At 38.8% G+C, this 25,636-nt stretch overlaps 1 protein-coding gene across 2 annotated transcripts in view; it reads left to right on the top strand.

Moving 5' to 3' along the window:
- The window catches only part of LOC144086706 (E3 ubiquitin-protein ligase SH3RF3-like), a 48,698-nt gene that overhangs the window by 15,080 nt on the left and 7,982 nt on the right, over positions 1-25,636 (top strand). For both annotated transcript variants that reach the window (XR_013304561.1, XM_077616748.1), the window contains exons 2-6: positions 12,453-12,728; positions 15,234-15,329; positions 19,743-20,054; positions 20,312-20,424; positions 22,164-22,334. Coding sequence is in view for 1 of the 2 variants with exons in the window: in XM_077616748.1 (XP_077472874.1) it covers positions 12,453-12,728; positions 15,234-15,329; positions 19,743-20,054; positions 20,312-20,424; positions 22,164-22,334 (968 nt within the window). In the remaining variant the exon portion in view is untranslated. The remainder of the gene's footprint in view (positions 1-12,452; positions 12,729-15,233; positions 15,330-19,742; positions 20,055-20,311; positions 20,425-22,163; positions 22,335-25,636) is intronic.

Here is a 25,636-nt window from a genome sequence, read left to right as displayed (position 1 = left end):
CAGAAGGAAACAATTTATTTCAATTGAAATTCAAGATCTTAAAATACAATAAAATATACATAGTCAAAAATCTTTCACAACAATTCTTTAGTGACATAAAGTGACTTCAGACTTCTATTTTTGAACACCCTATGCACCTGATATCTGTAATATAGTGAATGTTTCTGTAAAACGTGTAAACTTGCGTTGTATTTTTCTTCCCTACCCTTTTTTCACCACATACATTCTTTACCCTTACTTATGTCGTTTTTGACCAGTAATGACTGTTGTAGTTTTCTCCAGAGTCTCTTTCAAGCTTTAGCTGGTACATTCTCTTAATATCGTTTTCACTTTTTCAATTGCCTTCACAACCGCAGCTAAACTCTATATGACAGACGGCTTTGCCGACAACTCGGTGAAGGGAAGGTCACAAAATGTAAATCGAGCTGCAGTGTACTCTAATATTGTCCGTTAAAAAATGATTTTTACCGGAACATTTCAAATATTTGCTTCAAGCAAAGGAAAAAAAATGAAATATCTCGGTGCTTTTAGGGCTCTGGAATGGATTAGAGAAACTTGATTTTGTATACACTAAAGGTAAATTGGGTTAAAAGCTTGGGCACGGAACAAATTGAACTCATACGTCAAGGTACGACTTCTTATCCTTCCTTTTTTTCTCTCCTGAAAAAGACTGCTGGATGCTACTTCTTGGAGGGCATATTATGATTGACACCTTGCTACCAAGGCGACCTGGCTGCGTCTCAATCAAATCTAACCTCTTCCGCTCCAGCCTATTGTTCACGACTTTTCTTCCGGCCTTCGAAAGTAGCCATTGATTGTATAAACTTCCACTTTGTCGGCTCGGCCCGTGAAAAGCGCAATGACTCTTCCGTTGTTAAGACCGGGAACAAAAGCAGTTTGTGAACACTTTCACAATGGGGGACAGAGCCAAAGAACTCTGCGGGCTTCTCACACTGTGGCTTCACAGCTGCCGTGAACTGTCCTACGGTGATGATGTCAACAAGCAGCTGTGGTCTAGTGATGACATTGATAACCTCTGACATCCCACCCTACTCAGCACAAGCACTCATCCAATGTCACCAGGACATGTTATGCTTCTCTCTTTCAAAGTAACAGACAAGACTGAGTTTACATGATCTCGACATATGAACTTAAAGCAGTGACCAAACAATTACTGTGACTTCAAATAACTTTGGCTGAAATGTTTGTGTGATTTTATGAAGTCTTAATTGGTCAACACATAATTTGAGGATGGCTATAAAATGTTTACCGTGAGATGAAGCTATTTAAAATATGACCCATGACAGTTGGCCATTATCTTGAGAATGTTTTGATAAGTGGTATTGGCTCAAAGATGGCCTGACAAGCATGGAGACAGGCATTTACAGTTATTTTGCAATTTTAACTGTAAAGTGTGTGTTGTTTTTTCTGTGGCTGGTATTTTGTTCCAGCAAGCAGGACTTCCGGCAATTGTTATATTGGGTTATTTTATGTAAAATTTTGGTTGTCAGTTATGATAACAGTATATCTGTCCGCAAGTTATAAAATGAAAGACAACAACTCAGAACAGTCATACATTTAGAACACAAAAATATGATGTTGGAAGAATAAGAAGAAAAGCATTGCTACTTATGTGTTTCAACAATAATCGAATGGAGAACTAAATATACATTTACATATACATGTTTAAAATGCATCATTATTGTATGTCCAGAGAATTTCTATCGGAGTTTCTCCGCCAAACTTGCCACATACAAGAGCACCAATTCCTCATTGACATCATTGCAGCCCTGAAGCAAAATGCAAGAAAAATAATGCTGAATCCCTGAAAACTATTGGATTTGAAAGCCCAATAAAATTCTCAATAGTTTTGAGTTAAGCCAACAATAGTGAAAGGATTCTCGGAAAACTCATAGTTCATATCTCAACAGCCTTTCCTTATGAAAGGCCGAGACCATATTAGCAAATGAATATGAATATGAAAGAGGACATCATTCAATTGGACTGAGAGAGAGGGGTTGAGGAAATACGATCTCGAGCCCCCTTCAAGTCTCCATCAGCAATATGTTAGCTGACCCTCGGTTGACTCTCACATTTGTGCTGATTCTTGTTCTATCTTGTGAAGAAGATCAAGCCATCCCCAGATCACATCCTTTCAGATTCAATCCCTACTTTTTTGTCCAACACAGTCAAGTGATTCCTTTGATAAAGAAGAAAGAAAGTCAATTAATTGTTGAGTCTTTTTCTATGTGCACGCCGCTAGACAACTTCCCACAATCAATCACATCAAGCCCACACGCCCCACCCACGTTGCAGCGTATGAGTGTGTGTAACAGGAGGGCTCAGTTCAAGATGTTTTCCAAAATAAGTTTAATCTCCTTTAAACGAGAATTATAGCCTATCCACACACCCATACGCGCACACAAATACACACCCAGAGTTAATCTGCTTCGCCTCACCACCAAATCCATCTATTTTGAGACAAACAAATCTACTATTCATTGATACAACCTTAATTGACACGATACCCAAACAATCCTGTCCTACAAATCACACACAAAGAAAGAGTAAAGTAGATTTGACGGTTGTCGTAAATATAGTTGACGTCCCTTTATTTGGCCCACCTGCAATCTCTCTAAATCCAGTGTTTGTTAGACGTGAGGTGGTCCTGATGTTCCTGCATTTATCTCAGGGATTACAGTTTGAGCACATTGCTTTCTCGTCCCTTTTTTTCACGCTGTTACAAACTGTTCACAAACATCCCATCATACTAGAAAACAAAAAACAACAACAAAAAACATCCCATAGCAGGTATGCGGTGTGACATGAAACAAAGCAATATATAGGTATATCCTACATGAATATTGAATTAGAAAAAAATCTTGTCTTATTTCACTGCTGTACGGCAATATTACAACGCTGTTCTTGAAAACTCAAATAAAATAAATATTTGATGACGCACATATATATAATTCAAATCCCTGTGTGATGAATAATGCATTGTCTTTTGGGATTTGATGAATATTTGCTTTGTTACTGATAGTTCCCTCTTCAATCTCCAGACATTGGGACCTTCCTTGCTTGATAAGATAACCAACGAAAACCCCAAGTTTAAACACGCAATGATGTCATTACTCGAGACTCGCTGGAGCTGTAATTTGTACCCTAATTTATGAGCTATTCATATTAATCTGTGTTTACTGAATATTTCAATTCAAGCCCTGTATTTGTTCTTCAACTCTGATCAGTTGTTTCATTCTGAGTGACTCGAATTGACCAGGCAATTTTTCTTTTACTCCTTGCATGCTGCCATCATGTTAAAAACACTCCTGCCAACACCAACTAAAATATTAAGACCACTTAGCCGCAGCATGGTATTTCCTGCAGGTGACGAGCAGATTAAGGGCCTTGAGCCTTTATTATTTGCTTTCTACACTGCTTCTATCTTACCTGCTCCTCCACTCCAACCTTTTCCAATGAACGAAAACAATTAACAAAAACCACACATATGGGACCGTAGACAAAACATCATGGGAAAAGCCTGTCAAAGAGTAAAACGCGGTCATGCACTTGAGCATTTGAGACGATGGAGTGAGCTGAACAGCTGGGGAGGCGCGGAACCTTACACGTGCTCTGTACGATGTGCTAATGGTCGGGGGTTACAGAACGGTCAAAATGAGTCAGGAGAATACCGTAAAGAAGCGCCAGGACGAACTTTGTGGAAAAGTATTTTAAAAAGACATGCATTACTGTCAATATTGCATCTGTGAATACTGCACATGAGGGTTTGTGTATGTATGCGTGTCCACACAGTAGGGTCTTGGCCCACCGACCTAATGTGCCACCTGATCCTGCCCACCCCACGGCCCCATAAGTCATTACAAGCTGCTATCCAATCCCTGCCTGTCTCCTGGCTTTTTCTCTGGGGAATCACACATAGACATCGGCCATAAAATGAGTTTGTGTTACTGTGGAGATGATTTTGATTGCCATTGTTGGAATATTGCGAAGGAAAAGCTATTATAAGCTTTGTTTTGTATTGATGGATTAGTTTAAACCACAACTATAATTTGATCAATGTATATGTTTGGAAATGGATAATTCGGTGGCTGCCAGTTTAAAGGTTGGAGGTCTTGTTGTCGTTATTTACTCATTAATCTTACTCTTACGTTTGTGTTAATATGGTAGGGCAAAGTAGAGCAATTTAGTCCCTGAGTTCAGGGTTATTTGTCAATTTATTAGTATTTTTTGGAAAGAGAATCGGTAAGGCTTTAAAAATGATTTGCTGCCTAATCCAGCTCTTGGATTATCTGTCATACTCCCTTTTATTATTAAACAGGCAAATACCATACTTAACATTCTTTTCATCATCCTATAGCTTGTGGATGGCAAATTTATATTTATAAGATTTATAAAAGGAGCGTAAGGAAGAAAAAGAAGAGAACTAATAATGTAATAATATGATGAATTTAATATGCTTTGTACAATACATCATCATAAACGCACAACTAATTTATATTTAGTATTTTTCTATCCATTTTTATTAATCTAATCGATGATTTGTGCACAAATCTCAGTGGCTGATGTGAGGCAAACGCCCCTAGCAAATGCACCATTTGTCAGATGTGCTCAGCTAAAATTACAGTGTGTGTATGTGTGTTATTCTTGCAAAATTTCTCTCTTCGCATTTTGCACATGCATTGCAGGTTGATGGTAAAGATTTGTTGAAGACAACTTTGAGCCTTACAAATGTGCCACATTTGTGCCTTATCAGTCTCGAGGAAAATGTTCAGCTTCTGAAGACCAAAGCGTAAAAAGGGATTTCCATGTGCCACAAGGAAGATTAGAGGAAGGAAATAACAGCTATTTTTATCGAAGAAAGACGTAATATATGTATTTTGTATTTTATCTTAGAAATTAGTCAGCTATTTGGAGTTTTGCAAAAAGTAGTTGCTAAAGGTTAGGTTTTTCTACACTAAACTTCACATGAAAAAACACATGGGATGTCCATGCACGTTTTTCTAGAAAGTTTTTTTCTGCTGGCATAGTCACATTCCTTTGGTAAATCATTGTTTAAAAAAAAGGTTTCCGAATTAAAGACCGTGGCCCTGTTTGTTTTTGTTCATAGTGTTGTACAAAATGTTGTATTTCCCATGCAAGTAACATCTTTACCAAGTGTATCTGGGTGATGAATAATGAATGAATTTTCAGCTGTTCTCCTTCATTTTCCGTCATCGCTACGATGTTGTGGTTGATGTAAAACTCTCAAGAGGACAGTTCAATTTCATCAAATGTTTACTGGCAAGCTGCTGGAGTGAATTTATTTTCCCCCGTGTGACCTTTCAGTTCTTAGAACCCATGCAACCCAAGTGGATTTCACTACTTTCAGTTTAGTCCGTTAGCGTCAGCTTCATTACTCTTAGATTGATTATTAGTATTCATGCAGCGGTTCTTTTTCTTCGTTGTATCTGTATTCAGCTAGATGCAATTCTGACAAAGTAAGTAAGAGAAATAGCTCGAAGCAGTCACATCTGCATGAAGAATTAGTAAAGTATTCCCCAGTTTATTGTGACAACAAAGTCCTTGGGTTGTTTCTAAACTATTTTTATTCAGGGCTGTGACCATACTTACTAAGATGAATGGAAGTAATAATCCTGATGAAAAACAGAGTCAAACTGTTGAAAATGCCTGGAAGAAAAGGATGTGCAGCCGATGTGTGAAGGAAAGATGCTTGGAGGCGTGCATGAGAAGGTGTCGAAATGAAGATTTGAGTTAAAAATGGTCGCTTTTGGTGTCATCACAACTACCAGTCATCAGTATACATAGACATATTGTATATGTATATGTGTGCACACTATATTAAGGACTGACATCATGGTGGAAGAATCACCATTGCAGCAAATACTCAATACCAAGGCCTCGAAGGAACGTTCACTAGTTCCTCTTGACATTAGTGCTCCCACATCTGTGTTCATGTTTTAGATCCAAGTGTAATAGAAGCGTGTGATAGATAAAGTGCCTAGCTTCTTTCCTTGAGTCATACTCTATCGTAAAATCTTTCATTAGCCTCCACAATGTTTCGGAGCTATATCTCAGCAAGCTTCTAGGCCAAGGAATTATTGATGCCTCCTAGATGACATACCATCTAAAATACTCTAGATGATTGTGATAGTTGATTATTTAGGGAAAATGAGATGGCTTGTAAATGTGAATGTGTATCCTGTGGGTTTGGTGACCAGTTCAGAGTGTAGTTTACCTTTATCTATTCTGTCAGCAGTCTGTGTCCGACACGTTAGTCTATGTATTACAATTTGGATAATGAGCTGTTTCTATCCTTCTCCATGCTATTCTCTTCCCATTCTTGATATAGAAGTTGGCTTTTGTTTCATCTGTTCAAAGAATCTGGTTCCTAAACTTTGTACCCCAATTATTTTCATGAAAAGTCTAACCTGACTTGCTTGTCATTGAATTTTAGGATGGGGTTGTACATTTTTGCAACCCCTCTATATGCAAAGTCTTCAGCTGTGTCTTGATCTTAAATTTTGACCAAAGAATACCTTCTCCAGAGCATACAATCCATCTTTTCTATTCCATCCAGTTCCTTTAAATCTTGTGTGAACTGAGTAAATGTAATGGTCCAATGTGTTGAAAGCTGTCTCACCTAACGTTTCATGGCTGAGATATGGTCCGAGAGACATCCTATGCATGACTACAATACCTTTACACAAATCTTGCATACTTTATTCACTCGAAACCTTGAGTGAAGAGTATCAACAGGTTCTTCTGGCCATGAATGTATCCTTTAAGCTCTTTAGTCGTCTGTTACTGTGACTGACACAATAAGTACCGCTAACAATCGCCGACACGCCTCAGCAACCATCTGTCACTCAATGCACCCTGTCGCCACAGTAACGGGCTTCTTGGGATGGACGGGACCGTATAGAAAGGACGCATCCATGGCGATCCGTCACCTGTATATCTCCCTTGTATCAATGACAATATTTGTGATGCAAAGATTAGCTTTTTGAAAAGCAAAGCAAACTGCTTCATTTTAAACAACTGAGTCACTTCACAAATATGATCTCAATGGAATCAGTCACATGAGTCAGAGTAGAAGGCTGCAGAAACAGGAAAGCTTTTTAACGAAAACCCGATGGAAAGAACCAAAGGAGATGAGACTCAACCTTCAGCTTCATTTAGACTCTCCTTTTAATTTTTACTGACTGAGACTTTAACCCACGGCCATGGTCTTTCTCTTTAGTTTTTTGTTTTTTTTCCCAACTGTGTCGCGGCATACTTGTATGCCATGAGCAATGGTCAGGTGTGCCGCGGGAAATTATAAGAAGTCATACAATGTAATATTCAGAGCGAAAAAATAGTATAAAGAGATTAAAATTGAACTATTACAAGTTTAAAATCAAACTATGATGAATGTTAAATTACAGATTATACTATTAGAAGATTGAATATGTGGAACAGTCATTTGTTTGCGTAATATTAGGAGATTGAAGTAACATTTGGAGAAAAGTCATAAAATTATGCGATTAAAAACACTATTACCTATTTTTGCATCCATCGAACCAGAAGTGGTTCAGGGTCCGCAGACATCAACTTTTGGTGACATTAGGACATTGACATTGTGAAAAATTTGATTTTTGAATAATTTTGGAAGTCTAGTGATTCCTCCTGATAAAATGAATATTGCTAATATAGGTGACATAGTTTTAAATTAAAAAAAAATCAGATGGTGGTATCCCTAGAGATTTTTTCAATGCAAAAAGTGTGCCGCAGCTCAAAAAAAGTTGGGAAACACTAATCCAAGGAGACGACAGTTTGATGGAACCTGTTGTGGTGCTTCTTTAGGTTTTTACATCTCCAGAATTTTTTTTTCCTTCTTTTTTCTCCCTCAGTCCTCTCATGTGTTTGTGCATCGCCGCTTAACTGAAAGTGTATGTTGCATCATGAATTATAGATGGAAAGCAAATCAATAGTGTACTGAATGGTTAAAGAAGCCCATGTGTCAGCTTCAAATACCCGACACACATTTTGCATACCTGCTGATGTGTGAGGACAACATAGTTTTACTTTTCAATACGGTGTTCTCGCAGATAGCTCCAGCTTTATGCCATTAATACCTAGTACTATTTGTTATTTTCTTTCGCGGTTTCTCAGTATTTCAAGCTTTTGTCTCGCTATGCACATCATTTATATGATCTTAACACACGAGTAACATTCTTGGAAGTCTGTTACACTGCTGCGTCCGCTCCAATAAAACAGCACAGCATGATAACATGCTGCTTGCACAGCAGAGTGGAAAAAGACCTTTGCAGATTTACTGGTCTATTACTACGCAAACACACACACACTCTCACTTAGACACACTGAGTAAGGAAAAGTTGTACAGGCTCCAATGCCCCTCCAAGGACAGTTGAGGAAGACACCAGTGCAGAGTAATCACAGTAAAAGTGCATGTGTGTGTAAGAGGGGTAGATGGGGGGCAGAGGATCAGTATAGAGGGGATAGAAAATTGTTTGGTTTTATAAAAATGGACGAGGATGTGATTGGAGTAGAACATCCTGTCCCGACAACTATGCTTCAGACACACGTGCACTTCGGAGCAGCTCGGCATGGGAATGTTAGTTTTGGCGAGGAATGCGGCTGTCGTTTGAGTGAATCCAGAGAAGGAGATGAGTTCCAAACTTTACGCTTTAGTCCCTTTTATTTCCTTAGTTCTCTGAACGCTCACCTCAAATGAAGCTTGGCCACATTTATTATACTCGGTATGCAAATGCTTCCTTTGAAGTGGCGCTTTATAAACGGCATCTCAACATTAAGTAAGACAGATGAATTTTGAGATCAAACGTTCAAATAAAATTGAACCTTTGCAGGTTGGGGCCATGCAAACTCCACTATCTTCCTTAATGACTTCTTTTCTCATTTCAATATTTGAAGATAAAGTTTGCCGTGCAGTGCAATGCACAGTTACATGTTCCAACAGGATAATGACCCTAAGCACACATCACAAGTAGTAATGGAATGCATTGGCAGGTGGTGATGAAATATTTTAAAGGGGCGCACTTGCAGGCCGTACTTTTAACCACAACTGTATGTCAAAATAAATCCCCCTATTGTTGGAACCCAACAACAGGGAAATGGCAAAACTGCAACATTGCTAGATCTGAGTGGTACAAAATGCATAAAAGATGCTGTTTCCAGCAACTGTTGGGATTTAGCACTAACAAAAAGCGTGCACTTTCCCAGTACACAACAATACTTCTGACATCCAACACTTCATGTCAATACCCTAGTCACTCGTGCATCCTTATGATGTTTGAATCATATTTATATCAGCCACTGTACACTTGAAGATAAACAGAGGAGCAAATAGAAGATGGGCTCACTGGGTTAAGAGGCTGTGAAGTTCCGCCTCTCAGCAAATGTTCTCTTATTGGTCTCGGTGGCACTTTGCCCACCAAACAATAAAGCCACAAGCTTTCCTTTCTCACTGCATGTATTTCCTTCCATCGATTTCCACTCGTTTGTACTCCCTATTTATAAATAAATTATGGCTTCATTTATCATGCGCTCATAAATAAACTAAGACTTACCATTTGAATCTTTTTAATCATTGTAGTGTAATTGTTTGCCTGTGTTATATACACTAATTGGATGTTTTCACATGAGGGTTGGGAAAAAAAGTGACTAAAATGTAGTGCTTAGAAGCTTAATGGCTTTTTTCGGCTGTTGAAAATATTCGTTTCAAAGCAAATGTAGTAAATGCTTGGTTAAAGTTCAATTATTTTTGGGGAGCAACAAAACAACAGAATCAGACTTTTCCTTTGCCAGTTTCTAAGACATGTATGTTGGGTCATTAAAACCAACTTTATATTGCCCATTAATTTGCTTGTGAGTGTGAAACCCTGTGAGTGATTGGCAACCAGTCTTGGGTGTACTTCTGCACCTCCCACTCAGTACTTTGGGAAAAGCTCCAGCTCGGTTACTATAATGCTTGTGAAATGAAGCTCCACTAAAAATGGATTCAAATGAAATCAAATCCAAGGCGAACCTAAATTATCCCATCGATCCCCAGAATTGGTTACTATAGAAAATGCTAGAAAAGGTGTTTGTACAGCTGTCGAACAATGGCATGTGCTTTTCTAGAACATATGAAACCGCTTTGTTACACAGGCTGAGTATAGCTGGAATTTATTGATTTTAATCAGAACAGTGTGAGCCCTACATACTGTAATCCTAATAATAAATGAATGCTTTTGCTGCCTTGTGGTTATCATTTTTAATTTACTTTGCCTTTTGAACAAACTCATTTCATGGAGTGTGGCCTTCACAGAGACCAAAATGTTTGACTCTCCCAGTAGATTTCTTAACCGTTGAAGAAGACTTAATCGTGTGAGAAACATTGCGGTGGTTTGACCACTCTCTATCTGCCTGAAATGAAATGAAATTATGCCATAACAGTTGAACTGAAAGGCTCCAGGCCACAGTGGATAACCACTGTAAGTCACTTCCACGGGCTGATGCACTCCACAGCACATGCTTGACACTACCATCATGACCGGAGGATCCTTGCGATCTCCCCTGTTCAAGCCCAAAGGAACCACTTCTCACATCACATTAACAGCCAACCCAAAGTCACGCTTTGTAAATCAACTGCCGTCCATCTGCTTCCTTAGGTCCAATCAAAAGCATTTGCTCTAAGAAGGTTGATTTCTGCATGATTGAAATCAGATGAGCTGTGACTGCAAGCTCTCTCCGATTTTTTTAAGGGTTGAAAACCTTCAATTCAAAGACGGATGTGTTGTTTGATATAAGTCAAGCCACATTTCAATCTAAAGGGGGGCAATATAAACCAAGACTGATTCTGAAAGATCCGAACAGATGGTAACCTCAGCAGTGGTCAATTGTTTGCATATAAGTACACACACACATACATACCGTCTGTCTCTTATGGAAGAAGACAAACACTAATTACTGCGCCACAGGGATTAGTGGGTTTACTTTCTCTGGGGTGGAGTAGAGTCATCTGACCAGTAAAAAGAATGATACTTTTATAGGCACGCTTGCAATTCCAGTCAGATCATAGATCTGTTTTTGATGATTTGCTCTAATGGTTTGAACACTATCAAATTTGTATTATGTGCTGTGTATACATGTATACATATATTTTGTTTTAAACTACAGCCCCCCCATATTCACTTTTGGTTGCTGTTTATATTATTTCTGACTCTATATAAAAAGAAAAACAGGAATTGAAAACAAAAATGATGTTTCCGCTCTTGTAAAAGCTTTAGTAGCTCTCCCGGCAATGTTTTAAGGTACATTTGTACCAAGCACTCAACTAAAATGAATTGGTAGTAGCTAAGACCTACTGAGCTTCACTGTATGTAAAAAAACACCACATTTTAGTTGAAAAATCTGCCTGTCAGATGGTTGTATACACATTCTAGAACATACAACAATATTAAGTTTGCACCTTTTCATGTAGACCCATAGAAAATGTTCTGGGAATCATTTTAAATCTGATTATTATGCCATTTTTCAAAATTCTCCTTTATACCTGCTCTCTGTCTCTAGCTGCTTAACACTTAGAGTCCGTTTATTTGCATGTATTAATGAAGAGCTGCAAAGAATGATGGCAGCAGTAGTGACTCTATTATCATTGCTCTTGGGTGATTTTCCAAAGATTGCATCACCTCAGATTTCAGTCTGATGGGAGAGCCTCTGACTATTCGCTTCTACGTGACATCCGGAAAGAAGCGTCCTCATGGCATAGTATCACATATCTCAGTGTGACATTTACTGTTTAGTCATAGTTTTTTTTAAAGCATATAATATCAATTGGCCTTTGGCTGCCCACTTGATTCATCTCTACCATGAAGCAAATTTCTATTCATGTCAACTCCAAATTCATATTCTTTCTCATTTGTTTTCTTGCTTTCTCTCCACATATTTTTTTAGGATGTCTTGCAGAATAGTAACATGTTTGTTCCTATTTAAAATGCGGCTCCACTATTGTTGAAAATTAAATGAGAACAATGGAAACAAACTAACACTTTCAAATTCAATGGAAGCAATTTGTTCCAGTCTTCACACAAAGGAACACATTCACCTCTTTAAATGGAGAAACATAATGGAACAGCAGTTCACTGGAAATTGGAACCTCGGGGTTGCTTAGGTGTTACTTGAAATATTTCCCACTCCGTGACACTAATAATACAGTATTCGTTTTTAATCTTCCTCGGGGGGCTTTGAAAACACTTAATGCTGTTCTGCCCTGTGTCTTTCATGAGATAAATGACATGAAAATGCAATCTGGTCGCCGAAAGCAGCAAGATAGGTGCACAAATACCTATTAATTATTATTAATCTTATTATTTGCTGACAGAGAAATTAACGATGGGCATTTGAATAAATGAACTTTTCATCTTTTTCAGAATATCCCAGCGCTGCCTTGTGGGAAAGCGCTGTACTCTTACGAGGGCAAGGAGCCAGGTGATCTGCAGTTTTCCAAGGGTGACATCATCATTTTGAGACGCAAGGTGGATGACAACTGGTACCATGGGGAGCTGAACGGTTGCCACGGGTTCTTACCTGCGAGTTACATCCAGTTGCTCCGTCCCCTGAGCCAGACTCCGCCCCAAGGCAAAGCCTTGTACGACTTTGAGGTGAAAAATAAAGACCAAGATAAAGACTGCCTGGCATTCAGCAAGGTAACACACATTCGGATGGTCAGGCAACTTTCTGCTAAAATGAGATAGAAATGGTCATGATAAAGGTGATCTTTCGTTGTAAATGATAAATCTCTAATTTTATGACCATAGGATTCAATATTGATGCATTGGACAATATGATATTTGATTATAGAGTTGAAAAATAGATTCCAAGTATGAGGTTGATGAAAATTTTGTGGCTGAAACATTTCAGACATTTTAAAGAATTTCACTTACATTGGTGGAAATCTCTCAAAATGATCTCAATAATCAAGGCCATGTTTCAACTTCACTGTCATGTTTTCTTTCTGACAATGATCTCAGCGGTGGGTCATGTTCTGAGGTGCACATTTAAAAAAAAAGGAGACACTTCTTCATCAGGATACTTTTATCCCGATTAGAAGACAGCTTTGTTCATGTTGCCTTGATATACAACAATATCATGTCCGTCATTTCCTTAGATATAAGGTCATTGTCATTTGCCTGATCTAAATGAAGTGTGTCATTATCATTGAGGGTTGGAACTATGATAACATCTTGCCTTTTGAGGGCGCTTGATGTCATTTTCACCTTTGAAAAATAATCAAAGACGCAAGGCTTTCCTAAGAACTACAATGTTTGTAATAGACATTCTGAAATTCATCACGTTTTAGGCCTGCTTTATTCAGACTGTATTACACTGCAAGACTGCAGTGTTAATTAGCATTTAAAAACTCAGAGACTAGTTTGCTTGGAACCGTTTTGAGGCCAGCGTGTATGACACATATTTAGAAGGTCTTTGTTATATTTGGCAGCTCTTAAACACACCACAACCATTGCATACCAGGCAAATTTCATCCATTGTCAAATATGCCAGTGTCAGTGTTCAGTGAACCAGGACCATATGTGCGCCAATAGCCATTATGTATTGTTTTCTCCTCTGATGCAGTCCAGACAAGCAAATTATAATTAAAACCAGATGGAATACAACATGTATTGAAAAAGCTTTGCACAGAATCTGGCAAAACATTATATAAATACATACCGCTTTGACACAGTCTCTTCTTAAAAAATTAATGACATGTTCAATTCAACCTGATTTTTACTAAATTATACTACTCTGTGTTGCTCCAAAAAGCTCGAGAGGAAATGTAGAGAACAAAATGAGAGAGCAGAGACCCTCCAGGGTCATTTTTGTGTAAACAGTCATTTCTACACCCTCTTCTGTAATGTTGCTCCAAACTTATCATTTAGTTTCTACTACAAAACACACTTGTTTTTGAAGCATACTGAGCTCACCATTCTAAAATGTGCTCCTAAGTTGTTATTAATGGATACCTAATTTACTGTGTTTCGTCCAAGTACTCTTAAAACAACGTCTTATGTGTCCGCATATTTTTTCAAGGGCTTAGTTAATTAACAATTACGTATATGATAGGAAATGCTCTATATGCAATTCCCTGCCGTGTGAAGAATGATCGTTGTCATGCAAAAGCAATGTGTGTTATTGTTTTCTTAGTGGGGAAGCTAATGACTCTCAATGATGAATACAAAGTCATAAAGTCGTATTACATTATTACTGCTGGCCCTAATGGTCTATTCAAGACCTTCACATTCATGTAATGAGAGAAACACACAATGGAGGACTATAGGATTACATTCACTCATTCCGTTTCCAAACTGCTTATTTTCAAGGGTCACAGAGGTGCTGGAGACTATCCCAGCCAACTACAGGCACCAGGCGGGGGACACCCTGAACTGGTGGCCAGCCAATTGCAGGGCTCAGTAAGACAGACAACCATTCATGCTCATATTTGAGGTCAATTTAGAGTGTCCAACCAGCTTACCCTTTATCCTTTGGGGTTTTGGAAGTAAACCGGAGTACCCGGAAAGAAACCCACGGCCCCCCGAGGTGAACATCCAAACTCCACACTGCATCCAGGCCGCCCAGCATTACAATATTACAAAATGGTTTTCCTATCTGCATCTTGCAGTGGACATGTATTCTAAGAGGGAATGAATAAAGGGCTTCCTATTACTATGCCTAGCATCCTGGGTTGATATTGTCCCCGTGTGTCAGATTATAGCACAGAGTCACTTGGATTTTCAGCAAGTCGATTAAAAGTTCTCGCTCTGGTATGGCCATAGCAGAGTCATTCCTTAGTGCACTCTCCAAAATACAGCTTTGTCTTCGGGTGGTTACCCTCAAGTTTCCCAAAATATCCTCTTTTGCCCAACTCAAAGTGTAGCATGAACTATACAAGGCTCTACTCGATAGCATGGGCTCTAAAAACGACTACGATGTAAAACAAGCATGTACTTATTCCACGAAGTAAGTATGAGGCGGTCACTGTCGGAAGAAATCGAAACTACCCGGTTGTAGACAGCGTCATTGTTCCTATGCTATAAATATGATTTCAGATGGTGATTTCTTTAAGACGAAATATAATTTTGAAAAAAGATGGCTACTGCTTTTGTGAAGCGATATAACTTTTGTCCTTGTGTGTTTGTTTGCCATCCATACAGGATGAAGTCCTGACAGTAATCAGGAGGGTTGATGAAAACTGGGCAGAAGGCATGCTGGGAGACAAGATTGGTATCTTCCCCATTCTCTATGTGGAGGTAAATCTAGACATATCGAACCACCAACACACACAAGCACACACAACGGTGAATAGAATCGAGAAAAAGAAAACTTTTACCAGAAATAATAACTGCATTTTGAGGCATTTTGCTCAGTTTACAATCTGAAAAGGCACTAAACTTCTAATCCAAAAATCAGTCATCTGAATAGTGAAACTGTTATTACACAACTGCAAAAAACAATCACAAATAGTTAAGTTGGATATTGCATTATACTGTGAGCGTGTAAACAAATTTAAAAAACAAGAAATTGTTTAATTTTACACTTAAACCTTACACGTTTGTTTTTCTCGTGGTGGTCCCTCCTCCCAGTGTAAATAATTCTGGCACGTACACAAGAGTCAGATATCCATCAATCCAAGGGGTTCCTTTTAAATAGAGATACATCAATAATTTAGAACTCTCCATCACTCTGAAACAGCAGGGGCAGAAAGACATGTTGAGTGTGCGCATGTGTGTACTTGCGTATGTGTGCGGCTGCAGTGAATGCCAATAAGACTAATGAATGAGGCCCAGCTGGACTTCAGCTGGTGTTTGTGTACGAAATAGAATCATTTGATGCATTTATGAATTATATGACCGCATGGCCAATATTATCCAAATGTAAAGATGATTACATTTTATACCAATTATCTCCAAAAAGGGCTGATAGGATCAGCTAGAAGAAGAATGTCTAGACAAGAGAACCAACTTTCATCCTCTGGGGAAATTAACTGATTGGCTGCCACTGACTGCGATAGATGTCCAATTCATTGTGACTTGGATGTTTGAGAGTGAATGATCATGTTTCACTGCCATTTATGGCAATCCAAATTAAACAGCTATTCTTAGGAACCAACTATTGCTAACTTTACATGAAGATTATTTTATTTTATTTACAGTCAGCCGTCAACAACATGAACACATTGATCCAGCCTGCCTCGTATAAGACCGGTGGTGGTTGTGTACTTGTCTAATATATCAATTGAACATCATTGCCTACTACATAATTCATAAGTATTGTTGCTGACCACGTCCATCCTTTTATGACCACAGTGTACCCATTTAAAATGGCTACTTCCAGCAGGAAAACGTGCCATAAAATACACCACAAATCACCTCAGATGTGTTTTTTAACATGGCAATGAGTTCACTCGACTCACACATCTCCATCCAACATACGCTTTCTGAGGATATGTTGGATAAAGCGGTTCAGAAAATGAGATGAGATGAGAAATCAGGAGCAAAATGATGCTATCATGTGAATATGAACCAAGCTCTCTGAGGAATGTTTCCAGTACCCTCTTGAATCTATGCCAGTTTTGAAGGCAAAACCAATGTTAGCTAGGGGTACCTAATGAATTGCCCAGTGAGTGTATAAATATCCCAGGGAGAGCAAAGTTACCAGTATCCTAGAAGTGTCCAAATCTTTAATACTATGAAGGTTTTACTTGGGAGATTGGATTGGTGTTCTCTAGTCGGGATTTTATACGGGATTTGTAAATGGTGGGGTAGTTTCTGAAACTGTAGATGTTGGACCCATTTCAGAAGATAAAGGTTAGTATTTTACGCAGGAGGCAATAAGCACTTCTGTGTTTTGTAGCCTTTCTGATTTGGTAGCACCGGATTGATAGAAGACGATGTAAAAAGTTGCTTCGGGGTCTGGGGACTTTGAAATGATTTAAGCATCCTATTTTCTGGCTGTGAGAAAATACAAGCTTTAGTTGGTCATGAGAGGGCTGCAATGGTTCATTTTCCTGTTTACTGCAATGCTTTGAGTTGGCTTATAAACAAGGGCCATACATGCCTATTGGTCACTCATTTTTCAGTTTTATTCTCAGTTTTGGGCAACCACAAAACTACCCAGTGGTTTACTTCTAAGTATGAATCACTCTGAGTAAAATTGAAATTGAGTTATCACAAATCGCGGTTACTAACATAATAACACTCTCCTCCACATGAATGAATATATTCCTGCATATAGTCTGTAAAAATGACTTGATTATTCTTGATAAGTTCTAAGAGCTTGTGTGCGCTACTGACCTTCCGTGTCTGGGGAGTTTGTGCATGTGTCCTCTAGTCTATCCCACGAGAATTCTAGCTTCAACCCATCATGCTCATTAGCATATGTTTTGTCTCAATTCGCATATTTATTAATATGTTTATGCAGCCTATACGTATACGTCGTTCTTGTACACCAATCCTCCTTTTCTTTCGGTATGTCTCCCTTAAAATAACTATCCACACACAAAGACGGAGTTTAGATACACAGACAGGGATTGATGACAATAACACACACCTGGGTCACATAAGGGAAGGGGACCTAGAAAGGGCACAGCCGGTAAAACTCATATACACAAGGAAAAAAACACAGAGCCACCAAAGCCCAAGAAAACATGAAACTCTGGGTGTTCTTGTGTTTAGTTAGTCTGCTAATGCAAGTCAATTGAATGTCTTCTAAAATGATGCAGGTGCTTAACAAGAACCTATTTGACTTGTGAAGTCCTCATTATTAAAATGGGGACCACTATAGCGCACGCACCTGCCTCTAATTTGATTCTCTACTTAAAGAGCTTCCAATACATTAATGCCTGGGGAAAAGGGTGTTATAATGCAGCACTTCTGTGCACCCGGTTATTACACTTTCCAATTTGTGAGTGAAAGCAAGTGGGTTCCTCCTTGAGGATAACACATTCTGCAGTATACATCATAGATTTTTTTTATATCAGCTGAGTTCAGCAATACTTATATTTACAGTACTTCTGTAGCTCGCTGCTGAAACTGCTGTTTGTTTGTTTGCTTGCATGCTTATTTTGCCATCAAAGCTTTGTAACAACACATTAAACAGCCATATTGGAGAAACTTAAAACAAAAATAAAACAGAATACAGGCATTTTGTCATGAGGGGCCCGTGTTATTGAATTGAATTGAATTAAATGCTTTTATTGTCATTATACATGTACATAATGAGATTTAAAGCTTTCACCATATAGTGCACAAATATGCACTATAATAATTAGATTTAAGGCTTTCACCATATAGTGCACAAATATGCACTATAATAATAATATTTAAAGCTTTCACTATATAGCGCACAAATATGTACTATAATAACACCAGTCAGACAAATAAATAATCAATACGTAAGAAATGAATATATAAGTAGTAAGTTATTGTGGAAAAATTGTCATGCAAATGTCAAAAGAACTTATTCAAAGTTAATCGTTTTGGTCTTTTACCTACTCTCCCTTATAGAATACTGTATATTCCTGTTTTGAAATAAGTTGTGTGTTATGACATCTGTCCTTCTTGGAAAAAAAAAATACTGTTAAAAAAAAGGGAGGGATTAAAAAGCCACAGCAAAATACACGCCCGTTATTCATTCGGGAGTTGGTGAGATCGTACACAAAATACATTTCACATGACTTCACGCATGACAGCTGTTCAAACTAGTGCGCAACTTCAATATTGCATTTTTCCACAAAAATGTTTCATCCGATTCCAACTTGTATGTCCCCAAAGTCACCACTATAATTAAGATTTGTTAGGAGGTTGAGCTCTCAGACCGCTATGTTGTCCTCTTTGTATAGGAGGGAAATGCTACACATTTGTAATCTTTTTAGAATATGCAAGTTTGAAAGCAGACGCCCTGTCGTAGAATGCGTCCGTTCCCGTTATATCGGGCCTTGCAGTGCTGAAATACAAAACACGAATGGAACGTAGGAAAAGACCGCTCAGATTGACAGCTCGCAGACAATGTGGGCCTTGAGAAAAGAAGAGAACAGTAGCCTTGTTTTGTCATGCCTGACCCTGTGATAGTAACATCATCTACCGAAACTAGCATGAAACCTTGTAAGTGATGAACACATTGTTCGCTAAACCACGCCTGACAAGTTGCTCATTTGTATTCGACTCGTTCTCGTGGCTGCTGTCGAATTTTTGGCTTCTTCAGCTGGCCAGCATTGTTGATGAACAACTGTCCAATGTGGCAGCCAGTCACAGCAATGGAACGTACTTGGATTGCACGCATTTAGCACTTGTGCTAGTCAGAATGATCTGCTTGTCTAACAGAGCTCAAATGAGCCACACAGATTAAGAACTCGAGTGATCGCCTCAGTCCCAATTCTGGCAGAGAGTTTGATATCCCTGGCCAAGACACTATGTTTTGTTATTGTAACTGTATTCGAAATATGCTAAAAATCGTTTCATGTCTCGTCACAAGAGCTCTTGTCGGTTTATTATTTGTCCCCTAACTGGTATTACAGAGAGTATGAATATTTTTGGAAATAACTCCTGTTTATATGTCAAGTGGACCCATGCGAGGCACCAATCGGCCATGTACACACTTAAAGACGAAAACAGAACACCCGCCATCTTGTCTTCACCTTCTCTTTTCACCTCTCCTTTCCTCAGTTAAACGAAACGGCCAAGCAGTTGATGGAAATTGACAAGCCGACGACAACAACCAGTGTGCCCGGTCCGAGCTCGGAGCCGTCACCCTTGGGACCCTGCTCTCTCAGTCCCACCCCCAGTACGTCGCCTTCTAACGGCAATGGATCGGCGCATCGGAGGGGAGAAGGGAAGAAAAACGCAAAGAAGAGGCATTCGTTCTCCGCTCTGTCTGTCACCCAACGAGCGGCACAACTCAACAACAGACACAGTATGGAGATCTCCCACCCTGTCCTCATCAGTTCCTCTGATCCAAGAGCTGCAGCACGCATCCAGGTTTTGACACAGACTCACACAGTTCACCTTCACTGATGTCTTAACAAATCTTTATTGAAAACCAGGCATTCTTGGTCAATCAGGTTGGATGAAGCTTACTTTTCATGCTCTCTTATCATGTGATTAGTCAATACACAGGAATGAACCCGTCAGGTTTTTAAGGGATGCCAAGCTGTCCTTTCCTCTTGGTTTATTTGCCAGTAACTTGTGTCTGCCTCCAAAGTTTTAAGTGTTTGTTTCTTTCTGCATGACATTAGGATGCATCGCTTGGCCCTTCCCCCTCTTTGACGGGGCCACTCGTGCCCCCAAAAGTGGCGTCTATAACCTCTGAGCTGTTGGCCCATGCTAAGGTGCAGCTGCCTCTCAACATGTGAGTAAGCATCAATCACTCCTCTCTCCTGTAACCTGGATTTTATAGTGCTGCTCCCCCCCCCCACACACACACAGAGTATGGGTTCTAAGATTCACTCAAGATGCCATTTTCACGCAAGCATTAAAAAAACATTTCCTCCATTGTGCCCTGAGATATTGGCCTTGTTCCACTTATTTCTACTACTAACAGCTACTCCTCCACCATCACACCATCACACTCAAAAAGCCCTTTCAGAGCAATTTTAAAAGACGTCCTGTGAAAGGCACAACACAATAACGTACTTTGACCTTGGCTGTGTGAAAAACTGTTTCAAAAAAGGCATACAGTGAATAGTCATTGAGCTACATATCACATTTTCTTTTCTTCCTTGAGTTGTTACACAATATATGCAGACGTTGTTATGTTATGATATGTCAAGACGGACAGTATATCTGATATAAAGAATCACCCAAGTCACTAACCATAATATTCTTTGGGTCCTTTAAAAAATAATAATATTAAAAATGCTCAAAAATAGCTGACAGCTCAGAAATACTATTAACAAGTCATTAGTCCTCTTTTTTATAAGCTTTTTGTCTACTGTGTAAATATATGGGCAAATATATGTACTGTGTTCACAAGTGTTGCCGTTAATTTCAACACACTAAAAGTGATGCACATTCCATGCATTAAAAATGGCAGTTTCTTTCCCTCACTTGAGCATCTTTGACAATACCTACTTTAACTGTAACATCAATGTAAAACAAGCCATCACCCTGCTTTTTAGTCCAACTTTGTAGTTGATCTGTACTAGTAATGAGTGAGGACGTTTCCGTCTTGACCTGGCAACTATTCCTGTTGCTATGGGAAGAAAGAATGTGATCCCCATCTGTTACCATGGCAACCTAGAGGCAGCCTATAGAGCTGGTTTACTCTAGTCTCATCGTTTATCATTACCACCCCGTCAACAACACACTATAAGTTCATTTGTAAGTTACACAAACAATGTTTCATACCTGAAAGTAAAAATGCCACTACAACTGATAGTGAGAGTTTGGCACGATTCATAACTTTCCAAATTATTTGGGCTGTTCTTTGCTCTTTCTAAACCATTTACATTTATCACCATGCATTAGTTTTGAATTAAGACACAGAAAAATGGTGTTGTTGGGAAATTTCTCTCCATCGCTGAGGTTATATCTTTTTTTTAACTGGCTATTAATAACTAGTGTCAGCGGTTGGTTTAATTACTTAACTACTCAAGTATTCTATTAAAGGTTTTTATAGGTATGACTCGTGTGGTATACAGGCTTACTCACACACAAATCACACAATAGAATTAATTAAATGTACTACATAAAAAAAGAAATAGAAATACAAAACTTAATGCCCAAACATTTCAATGCTGCGCATTTTGTAGTCAGTTTTGACACAAATTAAAACTCCGTATTTTGTATTGCATTTAGAAATACCTTTATTGTATGTTATTGCCCATGCCTGGTAATTTGCAAGTTTTGCTTGTGGCATTAAACAATTTTACTGCAGTCATCCTTCTCTCACTACAGTGTTATTACTGTACAGTGCATAAGAAAAATTCAAATGATGTGCATAGGAATTCACTATGGTCATCTACAGCCATGTTTCAACCGTTCATTTGGTTTTATCTTGATATCCCAAATGTCTCCGAATAGGCCGCCTAGACGTGGAGCTGCCGTGCTTACTTTTGATGTATTATTTTCCAACACCTTTGTTCTCAGCTACCTTGCGCTCTACGCCTACAAGCCCCAGAAGGCTGACGAGCTTGAACTAAGGAAGGGGGAGATGTACCGGGTGACAGAGAAGTGTCAAGACGGATGGTTCAAAGGCACCTCACTGAGAACGGCCGCATCAGGCGTCTTCCCGGGAAACTACGTCACCCCCGTGTCCAGGTAGGTGTTGAAACCCCGGAAGGTTGGAGCGCTGTCTGCTTAAATCACATGTGTCAAAGTGGCGGCCCAGGGGCCAAATCTGGCCCGCCCCATCATTTTGTGTGGCCCAGGAAAGTAAATAATGAGTGCCGACTTTTTGTTTTAAAATCAAATTAAAATGAAGAGTATAGATATATATATAAAATTTCCTGATTTTTCCCCCTTTGAAATCAATAATTATAATTTTTTAATCATTTTTTCCTGTGTTTTTAGTTCAAAAATCATTTTGTAAATTCTAAAAATCTATTTTAAAAAAAAGCTAAAATAAACATTGTTTTAGATCTATAAAAACTGAATATTCAGGGCTTTTAATCCAGTTCATTTAATCAATTTATTTAAAAAAAATCTAAATATTATATCTAAAATGGTCCGGCCCACGTGAAATCATGTTAACGTTAAAGCGGCTTGCGAACCAACACAAGTCTGACACCCCTGTCTTAAATGATCCTCACATCTAATCGCCATTTTGAAGGCAGTTGTTCCACATTCCATTTTAATTTGCTTATATGTAAAACATTTGAAAATAGATTCCACAATTGAACAAGTTATCTAGAAGAGATTATATTCAATCCAAGAGGATGCACTTTGTGTCTTTTTGCTTTTCTGGCGTTACCACACACTGAGAGTAGATCATTACCAACGGCGTCATCACCATTATCATAAAATTGTTATTACCGCTGCTGTTAGCGTTGAAACTCAACTACCCGGTGCTTTTAAAACCGCATGAGAATCAAATTATGCTGAGGTCATACTGGTGTATTTGTTGTGTTTTTACAACCGCCGTCATTCCTTCGAGGAGGGCCGTATTTCAAACGGCTGCTTGGCGGCTCATCTGCATTCTGGCCCGTGCTTGGGCCAAATACTACGAACGAGGGAGAAACAAAAGCTGAGTAGCATCCGGAATAATAGAAACGCGAACAAGCGGGAGAAAGATAATGAAGACTCGGGGACCGGCAGAGAGAAAATGAGGCATGAAAGGAGTGAGGAAGATGATGAAAACAAACATGGGCGGCACAAAAGAAGTGAAGAGAGGCAAAGCAATGACGGTGTGATGAGACGGAAGAAGGATCGAAGAAGAACAAGCCAGACAAGACCACACACTCTCCATTTTAGACCATGTAAGAATAATCAAGGGGGCAGAGAATACGATCAATTGAGACAATTTGTTATAGCCGAACCAGAGCCCTTGCAATTTCTTGAGCTTCCCTCCTCTATCATTACGTAGCTGCAAGGATGCTCATTATGATGTCTATGAGCCTGACTCGGGCACACGAACGCGCACTTGGGGACATTTAATTGACTGCCTGCGTTTTTGTCAAGCACACCTTTTAACCGAATCCAAAGGCGAGCCTACACAGAATATTGATGTCACAATTTTTCGGCCAAACTTTGATTTTAGGTTTAGATTTACTTTTTTAATGTTTGGATTGGATTGGATTGGATAACTTTATTCATCCCGTATTCGGGAAATTTCGTTGTCACAGTAGCAGGAGGGTGAGGATGCAGAAATAGGAAAGGGATTTTATACATAAATAGATAGGTAATAAGTAAGTTAATAAATAAATACATGAATAAATATATAAATAAATAAGCGTGTTGCTGAAATATATATATATACACATACATGTGCATACACATACATACATGCACATACATGTATATAAGCACATATATACATACACATACATGTATATAAGCACATATATACATACATATATTGGATTGGATTGGATAACTTTATTCATCCCGTATTCGGGAAATTCCTATGTGCCAGTAGCATGAAAAGGCGTAGTTATAAGTTAGACAATACAACAAAGCCAAAAATATAAGCACATATATACATACATATATACATACATATATATATATAAGGACATATATACATACATACACATAGATGTACATTTGCTACTAAGTACAAATGTACAGTATATCTGGCTCAAGATTGTATAGTACTACCAGAGTCATTTAGTTGGGGTGTGGCTCACGATTGTGGGTGCAAGGATCATTATGTGTGTGGTGTTCCGTATTGGTCAACACACACACACACACACACACACACACACACACACACACACACACACACACAACAAATCTATACAGTTGCTTTTTTTTCAATCTATAAACTGACCACGATCACACTACTATTTGCAACCATCAACCGAAGGCCATCTTAAAGTTACCCTTTAAAGTGTCACGTAAACCTTCTTTGCTGAAAAGATTATGTTTTAGCACATGTTAAAAATCCTTCCACCTCTACGCCTCGCAGGTTCATACATAACATAACAATATCAGCTTAATGTCACCCTAGTGTGAGATAAGGTTGAGGCCTCTCTTCCAGAAGTCGCACTTACACACGCATCAATCCAGCAACGCACGCTGCCGCTCCTGACGGCGTATTGACATAGCATTCCTGTTCCGCTGCTCCTCCCCTTTGCGGTTTACTCAAAAGGGCAATATTCCTGATGGGAAATAGCTGTGTACACAAGGCTTAAGTTAAGCCTGGTCTGGCCAAAATGTCCTATCTGCAAGTTACCCTTTTTATTGATGCTTTAAACCTCAAGTTGTTTTGCACAGATGAAGCGCACACGAGCCCGTGACTTGTTTATATGACTGGAAGTCAATGGGCAGCGAGCGATAAGAGAATGGATGGTGCAGTCAATGCAGTTCAATTCGCTGCTCTCCCATTCATTATTCTACATAGGGAGAAAATAGTCACTCGTCAGACTATTTTTGTGTTCAGCAGTAAGAGGCCATGCTGTTTTTGGAAAGCAGAAGTTAAAGATGTTTTGGCTTTTACAAAGGCAATTTGAAACGTCAGACCAAGTGAACGTTTTTGACAATCAGTCAAAAACTCATTACACTTTTTTTTTTACGAATGCACACATCTTGCAGTACTGGTTCTATTCTTTTTTTATCCAGTCAGCCATATATTTGCTGTCTTAATGTTAGAGATAATTCATAGTATTTTTTTTTGGCTAGATAGTTCGTGTTGCATTTAATGTTTAATTCAAATTCTGTTGCCGGGCGTGCAACGCAAAAGATCCATATCTAAAATCATCTTCTCCTGTGGAAATTTATGAAAATTGGTTATTATGTGATCATTATGGGAATTCTGCTGTGGTCACACACACACACACACACACACACACACACACACACACACACACACATTTCAAACGTTCATATAATAGTTTAATGTTTGGAAAGGTGAGTTCCTCACAGAACTCAAAGATTTTTCAAGGGTACATGAATTCCTTGTG

This window comes from Stigmatopora argus, chromosome 13, assembly GCF_051989625.1.
Source record: "Stigmatopora argus isolate UIUO_Sarg chromosome 13, RoL_Sarg_1.0, whole genome shotgun sequence".
NCBI lineage: Eukaryota > Metazoa > Chordata > Actinopteri > Syngnathiformes > Syngnathidae > Stigmatopora > Stigmatopora argus.
The sequence above is the reverse complement of the archived record's forward strand: the minus strand, read 5'-3'. Positions and strand labels throughout refer to the sequence as shown.